Raw genomic sequence first — 12221 nt, 5'->3', positions numbered from 1 at the left:
TTGGTTATAATGCAATACTGTATATAGGATTATGCTTTAGACCAAATGACAAAATATTGTGTACAAGAGAGTAGTTTATTTAAGTAGAATAAGACATGTCTGGTTGTGAATGTATCTCACCTAAGAATGCATATAAGGAGCAACTAGTTCCAATTACATGGCACCTTTCTGTGTCTTAAATAGGACCTTAGTGGATAAAGAGTTAATCCCCCTCTAAAATAAACTGCTTACTTCCTCTCCAGCAGCAAGTAGGCCGGTCCAGCCAGATACTGGCAGGAGAGAAAGAAAAGTTTTAAGCCTTCATATACCCAAGTAAAGGTTGCACTGTGATCTTTAAACACTGCCTTTTCTCCAAAGTTCTGTAACGGCTTAAAAAAGTCATTTCTCAAGGAAGTGGAAGAATGTGCTGTAGTAACTTTATAGTACAGGACTAATTTATATTTTGCTTATTATCCTTTTAACTATGAAAGGTACTGCCTCATGTGAAACCAAGTGACCGAAAAACAAGTTTCATTTCTTTACAAATGAACTTCTGTTGTGCCAATGTGTATTTTGAAATTCGTTTTCAATCCTTTGCCGTTCAGAGTGTGATTTGGGAACACAGTTCATTTTCTGGCACACATATCAGATTTAGGTTCAAGCAGGATGAGTCTGAGAAAATTCTAAGTTGCTTTTGAATAGATAGATTACAGTATTAATTTATTTCTCTGGTAAAATTTCCTTTATTTTTTAAAAGTGTATTTATTTATTTTGAGAGAGAGAGAGAAAGATGGAGAGTGAGGGGCCGAAAGAGGGAGAGAAAGAATCCCCAGTAGACTCTGCACTGGCAGCACAGGGCCTGATGCTGGGCTCGAACTCATGAAGCGTGAGATCATGACCTGAGCTGAAACCGAGTCAGATGCTTAACTGACTGAGCTACCTAGGTGCCCTTCTCTGGTAAAATTTAAACTACAGGTGGAATTTGAAAACCATTTCATATCCTACATGCTATACTGTGAGCTCCTGGAGGATGGGTAACATGTCTTATCTTCCGATGTACAGCACAGAGCCTAGGGTTTATATTAAATAACTTACTCTAGAAAATCCTCACTCTGAGAAAGTGCTTTGATCATAAATGAAATACATCATTAAAATGCTTTCCCTTATTTTAAAAAATGATGCATCAGACATACTTAGTGCTTTCTAGTACAATCAACATATAGTTATTAATCAATCATCCAGTCAATCAATCAGTCAATGTTTGTCTTTCTTACTGTTTCTTCTTCTGAACCACCTGAAAAATCTTTGCCTGGTGGTCTTGCAAATTTCATGGCCTTGATAAAACTGAGCAGGTAAGGGACCATGATCAAGTAAGGCAAAAATTCCATGTGATCCATGGGTTCCATGTGATCCCAATCACAGCAAGATAGGGAAAAGAACACTAATATACTTCTTTTGTCCTCAGATATATTTTACATGTGCTTTACTTTTTGTGAGTGGCTGTACTGCTCAGCTGAGGTATAAGGAATGTGAAAAGCTGCCCAGACTTTCACATCCAATCTATGTTACATCACCAGAGGCAGCCTGGGCCTTCTCACCTTTAGCCTCTTGGAAAACAGGAGGTCAGATTTTGGAGAAGAGGATAGGCACTCCCCCTTCATTTCTTTCAAAATCGAAAAATATTTAGAGAGCAAGCATGTGATCCTATGTTTTGAGAAACACTTTGAAACTGATAAATCTCCAATGTGACAACCCTAAAGGCTCATTTCAACCCTTGGCAAGAGGATTACAGCTGGCTCAGAACCCAAGGAAACCACAATCAATGAGACCCTGCCTTCTTTAAACCAATCATCTTCCAAAGCAAAACACCTTATGCATTTAACACTTACGAGGGCTCTTCTGACACAGCAGCTCCTTCTTCTAGTTCTTGAGCTTGCTTGTACCATGGCAGTTTGGCCTCTACTGGGAGTTTCTCTGAGAATTAAGTGCATGCACACAAGAGAGAAGAGGTTAGAACCAGTTTGGAATTTTGGGGCGCTCCCTTTATATCTTCACCAGTTCCTGATTTTGCACTACCTAAAAACTATATGGATAATTGCAAATAATAAGCTTTTCAGTAAATCTTGGCTACTGATGATGGTTATATGAATAAAGAGAATATTTTTTAAACGTTTAGTATACTAGTCTTTGTGTATATATGCTTCCCTCTCATTATGCTGAAGAGCAAAGGAAAGCCTTTTAATCATGGAAGTCATAACTCTAGGAACATGGGCTCAATATGTGTATGAAAAGCTATCAAAGTATCTTTTCACTAGTTCCTGGTAAAAAATACAGCGATATTTATTTCTTAAGACAAATGCAAAGTACAATAAATTAGACGATAGTACTTTAAGAAATTCTGACTTGTTTCTCTTTTTCTTTTGGCCAAGTGTAATCTATGCCATATTGTCAAAAACAAAAACAAAAATGCCACTTTGAAATTCACAAAATATCACCTTAGACATCTGACTCACTCAGCACCACCCCAGCGCTCCCTGACAATTGGAATATGAGTAATTTAGGGTCCACAACCCATAATTTGACTGTTTCACCTATTTATCTTGCTTTGGCCATATAATTCAGGATAAGCTTCCTAACTACTTCCTGGGGGAAAAACGTGAAGGAGAAAAAGAAAGAGGGAGGTCATAACTGCTCCTATAGAAGTCACTGCCAAGATTCCTATTCTGACATATTTATTAGGATCATTTATAGGCATATTTGCCTTTATAGTATGAGCCAGTGAAGCTCCATCACCATTTTATGACATATAATTGTAAAGATGAAAGAAATATGTCTCTATATGCATACACCATAGAATTATATTGCGTTTTAATGATGTTTAGAGAGCCAGACTCACTACTTGGTTGTGAAAATCCAGATTTCATTCTTGATAGTTATCCACAAACTGCTTTACTTTCTCTGAAGTGGCATGGTAAAGACAGCTAATAAATCATTGACAATTTTAAGTGGGGGGCATCACTTCTTGTGCTCTATGTGCAGCAATTGTTTATAGTCAGAAAACAAAGCATGAGAGAAATATGAAGCTGCTAAGGCCAGAGGGATTTGCTCACATTTAAACATGGTAACATGGTACCTGTGCATACATCATTTTACAACTAGCTCTCCTCTCTCAACTCAGTGATGCAGTCAGTGACACCATATCTGACAGTGTGAACCACTTCTCTGTCGCAGTGATGGAGCATTAAGCTTCGTAGTGTTAGCAGGCCTGCAATATTTTGTCTATTGGAAGCGGATCCTGGAAGATACACTGGTAGCCTCTTCCTCCCGTATTTGAGGATGCTGATGATAGTCAGGAGCTGAAGATAACATTTATGATGAACTTGCTATATTCCAGGCAGTGAGCTAAGCACCCTGTTTGCACTATACCTCATTTAATACTCACATGATCTCTGAGGTAGTTACTAGTATTAACCCCATTTTACAGATGAAGACACTGAGGTTTAGGGAGAGATGTAGTTATCAAAGCTACCAGGTATTTTGGGTAGTGTTTCTGGTATTTTGGGTTTGTTTATTTCCATTATATCATTTAGACTTCATGGAGCCATTAACCCTCAACAAGGGAAACCTGTAGATAGTATAGTAAAGAGCTATGCTATGGCTCATTTTCAGAGAAGTGTAATGACTAGAGAAATAAATCAAGAAGCAAATAGGAATCATATTTAATATCAATAATAGGAGGTAGTTTATCATAAGGAGTTCTTCTGACTTGGTTTGTGACTTGCATTTTCGCTAAGTAGAACTTTTTACAAAATTGCTTTTTATAAATTACAGGTAATATCCATTGAATTCTGACTTATTTCAGATTTCCATTTCAAGTTAGGATTCTGGAATCTAGTCTCACATTAATGCTTTAATTCGCACGATAAAAAGCAACACCTTTCTGTTTCATCAGTTCCTAGTATGAAGCTTCCCAATGTATCTGATGCTTAGCAAAGTAGACACTTTCAGATTCACTGCATTGTTCTCAACAGCAAGACATGTGCATAGTAAATCATACATACATTTCTCCAATATCTCTATAATATCTCCCTCCAAGCAGATATATCTGCTACTTTTCAGCAATGGTCTCTAAACGGCTTTATGATCCGGGAGAGAATTACGTAAATAAGTAGTACTTAACAACAATTTGCACGCAAAATTATTTGAAAGATTTTTTTAAGAAAGAGTTAAGTCCATTTAGTAGAGTCTAAGCTATACAATATCATTTCCAAGGACCTTGGGATACTTAAAAATATTCCAAGGAGTTTCAAACAGCCCCTGAACGCACATAACAATGAAAAGGCTGGTAAGAGAGCAATTGTAGAGTTACCTTTGGGTTTATAGCAGGGAGTGGGTATGATGCATTCCTCTTTTATGTGGGGCTTGGTTTTGGGGCTACAACCTCCTGTGTGCATTCCACGATGGTCGATGCAGAGGACCACCCGATACCTGAGGCCCTGGCCACATGTCACCGTGCACTGGAAGGAGAATGCAAGACAGAGGAGACTCATAGTAAAGCCTTGTTCACTTGCCTCATTTCTCACCTGAGACTTTAAAGGGCTGCTTTTATATAAGGACTCCTGGTGGATTTGTACCGTTTCTTACCATTCATGGAATCTGTGTTCTATTTGGCTATTTAAGGTGAAGCTGGCTGAAAATTAAAACCACTTTTGGTAGCATTCCCGAAGCACCCACTGTGTGCCAAGTCCCAAACCAAGCAGCAAAAAGGAGAACAGAAACTGTAGCGTGTGCTCAATTTTGATTACTAACCCTGCATTTTAATTTTATTTTGTCATTTTTCTAGCTCCCCCATGGACATTAAAATGTTTTTGAACCGCCATCATAGTTAAAATATATTGCAGCATGGCTGATCCAAGCGATTATACTGACACGGTCAGAACTGTTTAAGGGAGTTGATTCAACAGCCAGATGTAGATGGCACCTCCCGTGGTTCTAGATGCCTGGGAGCAAGTCTAGATAGAGAGAAATGTCAAAGCCCTGATCTGGCCGCCACAAAGCCACATAGTGAAGTGGAAGTCTTTTTGCCATCTGTGTGGCTGAGGGCACCATGGTTTATTTCCTCATCTTTCTATCCCTTTTGCCATTTCAACCCTTTTGCGTTAGCAGCCCAGAAACCTCAAATAACATTTTATTTAAGCTGCTGCAACAGTTTCCCTAATGTTCTAGAATGTTCTGGTTTTAATTATCCGACTTCATCCCCATTCTAATTATTTTGCCATTTCCATTTCGTCTTTTTTTTTTTTTTCAATGAATAATACACATAGTTTTAATTTAAATCCACTCAAATCCTTTTTGGATGTAGACAAAGTATAAGAAATAAAAAATAAAACCAAACTGTGGTCTACTGAGCTCTATCATCAGAGCAGCTTCTGGAGACTTGGGATCAGTCATTCGGCCTCAGTTGCTCTTGACAGACACTTGCGTCTCCTTGCCACTTAAGGGAACATTATGAGCGATAGAGGCTTCCTGAAGTAACTTAAAGAAGTTATATATATTTATGCATTTACTTTTGGTTCTGATGGATTTGGGGTGTGCCTACATTGGGAGCTAAACTGGTGGGCTTCTAGACACCTCAAGAGAAGTGGGGAGCTGCACAGGGTAGCCGGTAGGGTCATGATGATGAGAGGGAAGAGTGGACTTACTCTCCTAACGAACAAAGAAAGAGGGCACAGTTACCGGAGACCACTCCTGTGCCAGCCACTTAGGACAGTCAAAAATGTTGCAGGGCTGCACGATGGGCATCTTAGGGGTGTACATGCATTTCCACTCTTCCACTGAGGTGACATGCCCCTGGATGTCCTCCTCCACACAGGAAACTGCCCGGCTCTGGATGCCCCCCCCACACGAGGAGGAGCACGCGGTCCACGGGGTGGCCTCCCACCTACAGAAGCAAGGGGAGTCATCAGGGCAGACATGCACATTGCCAAACCTCCTCAGTGACCTTTCCGACCAACCCAGTTCCCAGTGCCTACTGGGGCAATCAGGTTCTGAGAGGCTATGGTCAAGAGGACCGAGAGCCATCTAACGCCTAAAACCTGATGAGTAAGAGAGAAGGATTCAGTGTTGGCAAAAGTGCTTTGTAATCCTTGAAGCTCTACATAATGTAAGAAATTACTGTTTGGAGAGCTGTCCACAGGGATGTCTGTGCTGTCTGTAACGTACTCTAAAGGGGGTTATTCAGTCCTTCTCCCTGCAGTTTGAATATATATTCTGTGCATAATATTTATATTATTTTATATTTTATAAGTATATATTCTGCATATATACTGTTCTATATTTACTATGTATATATTATTATATATACTGTTATATATTTACTATGATATATATGTGTATATATATATACATATATATACTTGCTAAATCTCATTAAATATCTTTGTTAAGACCAAAACTGGTTACTCAACAGGAACAGTTTGCACCTGGGCTGATACTTTCTCTTTTCAATGCAATACTTTATTACTTAGCTTCTGGATACTTTTACATGAGAAGCTCATGAAAGATCAAGGTAAACCAAACACTCTCTGTCCCTTGCTTCTACAATCATCAGCTTTGGGACCACATGGATTCAGCACAATTCTGATGTTCAAACTATGCCATCATTACACTAAGGAGCAAAAGTGATAATGTAGGTATTATATTCTTGTTCCCTAACTGTTGAGGGATACTGGCAGTTAGCATTCCCCCAATAAAGAACTCTTGGAATTGTGAAGAAGTTTGGTTTTGTTTGGAAGGCTGATGGCATTGGAATCTAAAGATACAATTAAGTAAGGGAGAAAAGAACAATACTATCAATAGCATTTAAGAGAACTCCATTGCTTTTTAGATCTCTGCAGAGCTCTGAAGCATCTGAGACTAGATGCAGAGAGAGGTCTTTGCCTGACTTACAGACTATAGAAGTTTGAAAAATAGAAACACTGGGACTGAGTTTGTCTTTCTTACATATATTCTGGTTGTTGATGAGGATTGCTAAGGAATTTTATGATTTCTCCTAGAGTTATGAGAGATCTAGTTTTAATGAGAGAAAAACAAAATGTCATCAAGTTGATCTACTTGAAAGGTTAAACTTAAAAACATTGCGCAAGCATACCATGGAGACATCAATTATTTTATAAGTGGGATTCATGTATATTGGGAACCTGAATGCTCTTCTGTATAAGCCTGGATAATGTATGTTTCCCAGTTAACAGAGGATTTTCCTCCACATTTTCTCTGCACTGTTTGAGTCTAGGCAACAACTGTTATCTCTATTGCCAACAGCCTAAACATGCTGCCAAGTACAATATTTTCCTATGCATATTTCCCCAGGAGACACAAAAGAAAATGCTATTATGGGGAAACTGAGGCCCTCTGTGTAGCCCTTAGGAGACTTTCTGGTCCCTTTCAAGAAAATGAAGCAGCTCTGCAGAGGGTCTCTCTTCTAAAAGGGTAAGAGCAATTCTCATTTATCCATGTAAATCTCTGGAGAGCTTCCCTTGGACATGGATAACAGGTCTGACTCAGAATGAAATTAGGCTGAATATATAAGTACATATTCACATTACATTTGACCTGACAGTGAAATGGGAATATGTTTTTGAATGTACATTTAATCTCTTAGAACATTAAGATCCCATAAAAGGAGCACACTTTCTAATTGGTGCTCTAATGTCCCTAAGCTTGACCTTTCTAAAGAGAGAGTGATTAATTTCTGTCTCAACATTTGGACCTGACCCATAGTGTAAGTTCATAAACAATAATAAGTATCATTTTCAATATCAGTGATCACAGAAAGACAAATGATGCTAATATTATTCTAAGAATTTATAATATGGGTCCACCATGACTATAGGTCTATACATGAAAAATTATTGTGTGAATCCTGACATAATAATAGGGTTATGTGGAATTTCGAGGCAAAACATGTCTGAGTACTTTAAAGAAAGTATAATAAAAGCTGAAAGAAGACATCAGTTAGAATATCTTGAAACAGGGACCAGTAAGTACTTGGAAAAATAAAAAAGCATATCCAAGAATCTTGTCCTGGAAGAATAATAAATGGGTTCATATATCCCATATTTTAATTCTGATGGCTTTTGATCTTTTAAATACATAGCGTGTTTGGCTTAAGAAATTCTCAAAATTAAGAGTGATGTGGAAAACATATATATTGATTATGAATTAAAGATAAGTCATCAGACTACATTCTTACATTACGTTTAGGCACGGGTTTCAGTGAAGGACCGAGAGCCAGAAAAAAAATTCCGAAGACTCATTAACTGTGCTTTGTATCTACAATTGTGGTCTAAAAACCATTTAAATAATTTCAATAAGTAAAGCCTCCTGCCTTGATCAGAAGGTAGCTGCCATCTGAGAATCATTTTTGAGCCTTAGTTCTCAACTTTGGGTCTTTTTTTGAGACTCATTACATCTTATAAAAACATGTGTGTAGAAATTGCTTCCATTTACTAAGACTTTATCAACTAAGCAGAATATCTAGCTTTAGAATTAGCTCAGTAACAGAGGTGCAAGAAATACAGTGTTTATTAGCTAATTATCCTTTCTCATTGTGATGCACGGATAGGGGACCAGTGTGGACACAGGATAGCATTAAGGAGGCTCATTTCAATCTATCATTGAGAAACTGGGCTTCTGGCATTTGGGGGGAAATCAGGGTATATAAGAAACGAAGTTTAACCTAAGACAGGCATGAGTTATACCAGAGAAATATAAATAAGAGAGATCATAGACATGAAAGAAACTCAGGAGTGACATTACAAGAAAAACATAACCTTGATGTTGCTCACCCCTGACACCAACTTTGCTTTTATCATAAAATATTTGGTCTTCACACAAACAGATATGTGTGTCCTATTTTACAGATACAGAAACTGAAGTCAAATGAAATCTTGGTTAAGTTAAATTAATCTCTTTATATTTTCACTCCACTTTTTTTTTTTTCCCCAAGAAGCATTTACTATGTGTATTACTTTGGTTCTGGATCAAACCAACAAAATGATACGTTAGGAGCATTCTATAGTCATTTATCAGCTTTATCAATATAGTCATAGAAAAGTGGGAGGGAGCTGACTAATGAGGTAACCCCTTAGTGGAGGAACTTAAAAAAACTCCAAACAGCTATACAGAGTACAAATCCAATATCCCTCTCTACATGCTACCATTAGGATGGTGAAAAGTGAGTCCTCTGCAAGGCACTGGAAGTACTTAAGTAGAGGTTGGATGACAGCTTGCACTGGTATATATGTATTATATAAATATCTGTATATGCATATACCCATGTGAGAATACATATACACTAGATACCCATATATGCATATTTTTGTAAATACATGTTTCCAACTGTAGGGTATATAAGTGTGGTTGCAGGGAAGGAATGGGACAGAGAAGCATCTCTGGGGAGCAGAACAAAATGACCTCAAAGGCCCCTATTTCAATTCCATTTCATTAAGTATTTGGAGATTTCCAGTCAAACTTTGTTTGATAGCTCAGAATTGTTTTCTGGGCTTTCATTAGTTTGAGATTGAGAGAACTACTCGTGATCGGATTTAAACTCCGGGTTCTAAAGCAGCAGCGGATGCCCTGAAGTCCAAGTGAGCAGAGAGAATAGCCCAAAGGCCTCTCTTCACAGGGGTCACTTCAAGCCCGATGCTCATTTCTGCAATCTGGGGAGCTGTTTCTGACATGGCAGACCATACACTCAGTAGCTAATGTGTTTTTCAGCTTCTCCAGTTTTCTTATGAATATATTAATAAAGAGAACAAGTTCTCTTAAAAGTTCTTCAGTCACTTTCATTATTTTTTCCAGTTAAAAATATATCGTTCTTTTAAAAAGAAACACAGTCCATGGAATTTCATGGGGGAAATTTCATGGGGGAGAAAAGGCCCCCAAATGTTCGAAACCATGAGGATAGGAAAACATCACCTTTTTGTGCACAAGTATAATTTCTTTGGAACAAAAAGAGGGTGTCTAAAGCCCCTGTGCGAGGTAAGACCTCATCTGGAATCCCACATTTGTGGTACCGGGATAATACTTCAGGCAGTGTTTGCTTAACAGTTAGCAAAAGTGCTTTAATGACTGGGAAACAAAAGAGGACAAAGGGAGTGAAAGAAAGACACAACATAACCCATACATGGTATCTAATCAGAGTGAATTATTGAGTCCACCTCAATGTAATAGGATCCTATCTTAAAATGTTTTTTTTTTTTTTTGTCAAGCTTACAGTCTGAGCAGCCCAGCATTATTCAGAAGCAGAGCTCAGGATGAGGTTGCAAACTATACTATCTACCACCTTATTTTACAGAAAAACACAAACTCTATAGCTACATAGATAAATACAAGAAGCAGAAGGCTGATTTACTAATTCTAGCATCAGGATGGTTGATTTACGTACCGAGGAAGGGGATGGTAGAGGTCATAAGGCATGATCTGCTTGTATCCGTCACTGTTAGGAACAATAATGCCAACCCTCTGAGTAGAAGGTACACACAATAAAATAAACACTAAATGGTTACATTATACAAATTTTGTTAGACAAATGCAAAACAACAGTAATAAATTGTCTCTGCAAACAACACTAAAACAGTTCAGTATCTTTACGCTAGCATATGTTTGAGGATGGGGCAAGTTCTTTGCAAGGGCACCGTTTGCTATAATTAGTTCTCTGATCCAAGTAGGAAATACCACTGGGAAGGGTAGTGGCAAGAAAACTTGGCACCTCATCATTAACTACGACACAATAAGCTTATAAATGTTCTTTAATCGCCCAAATTATACATCCTATGAGGTCATTATTATCATCATTATTAATGTTACTTCCAGATGCTCACCAAGCAATTATAGTTATTGTCTCACTCCTGATGAAAGAGAGAGCTATATATAAGAGTATGTACCTGGGAATTGACAATACTCTGTAATGTGCACTAGCAAATAGGTTTCTCCTCTCAGCTTATCTAAAGATTTTAATGAATATCTGGAAAGCGGTCACTGGGTTATTGTATAAAGGGAGGTAGAGCTAGTGAGTATAGTAGGCAGCTACCAAAAAAGCAAGTTTCCTACAAAAATAAAGGAAGAGCAGTTAAAACGAGATAAAAAATATGAAAAATCTTTTTTGTGGTCTATAAAAATGTAATATTGTGTTAACCGCTATTACAATGGTGGTTGTGATGCTCATGACTATTGTTAGTATATCTAGTGCCCTGGGAAACATGTGAGATTGAGAGATAGAGCCAAAGAAGCCATAGGAAATGATATTATAGGTTGTATGGCTAATGGACTCACAAGAAATGATATTATAGGCTGTGTGGAAGTCCCCAGAGGCTTTATGGACTCTAATAAACTACACTAAACTACCTCACTCATTTCAACTGAAACTTCCCAATGGCAAGACCTTCTTGCAGAATTCCCCGGTTTGTGGAAGATTTATGACTGATTGGTGTCAGATAAAAGGGCTAGTATAATGGACCCTCCATCAAGATTGGGAGACATAGAGAGCTCAACACACAGCTGACACCGCAGGAGAGAACATGATAGGGCATGAGCAGATGACACTTAATCTGCAACTGACAAATGATAAGAAGTCTCTCTTTTGAATACTGAAGGATCTCATTATTCTACATGTATTCCTGGGATAGATAGATGGGTGTATACTTATATATTCATATGCAATACAAATGTTGATATTTATATTTAAATAAATAAGGCAAAGGTTATGTTTAATCTCCTTTTCTGATTAGGATGATATAATATGTTTCTTTTAGAGGGCTAGCAAATCTAAGCTTTGGGGTTAAATGGGTGAGTGCAGTATACCCTGGATCACAAAGATGAAAACTAGCACTGACTGTAGATCATCATAAATAAGGAGGAAAGAGAGAGTGATAAAGAGAGTAGTTTCTGAAGAAAGTACTGAAAGGTAAGAGGATACATGACAGAAATTAAATCTAAAAGAAAATGGGAAACAAAGCTATAAAAGATAGATTTATATTTCCAGGAGAGACAACCATTGACGTACTAATTCACTTGTTTGTCTTACTTGACTAAATTTTCTTTATTGATTTGTATGACTACAGTTTTTGTACTCATTTGTAGGACTAAGTTTTCATGGTGTGTGGACATGCATTAGTCTACAGTAACATTATTCATGAAACTGGATGCTGCCTTTGAGGAAGGAAAAAATGCAGCTCTAA

General features: G+C 37.8%; 1 protein-coding gene across 1 annotated transcript in view; it reads right to left on the bottom strand.

Moving 5' to 3' along the window:
* ADAMTSL1 (ADAMTS like 1) overlaps window positions 1–12221 on the bottom strand; it is a gene marked incomplete at its 5' end in the record, with an annotated part of 912424 nt that overhangs the window by 211515 nt on the left and 688688 nt on the right. Inside the window, 4 exons of the mRNA XM_077765085.1 lie at window positions 1869–1953; window positions 4349–4496; window positions 5716–5920; window positions 10430–10480. Coding sequence (XP_077621211.1) covers window positions 1869–1953; window positions 4349–4496; window positions 5716–5920; window positions 10430–10480 — 489 coding nt within the window. The remainder of the gene's footprint in view (window positions 1–1868; window positions 1954–4348; window positions 4497–5715; window positions 5921–10429; window positions 10481–12221) is intronic.

Source organism: Crocuta crocuta, unplaced genomic scaffold (assembly GCF_008692635.1).
Source record: "Crocuta crocuta isolate KB4526 unplaced genomic scaffold, BGI_CrCroc_1.0 scaffold687, whole genome shotgun sequence".
Classification (NCBI taxonomy): Eukaryota; Metazoa; Chordata; class Mammalia; order Carnivora; family Hyaenidae; genus Crocuta; species Crocuta crocuta.
The sequence above is the reverse complement of the archived record's forward strand: the minus strand, read 5'-3'. Positions and strand labels throughout refer to the sequence as shown.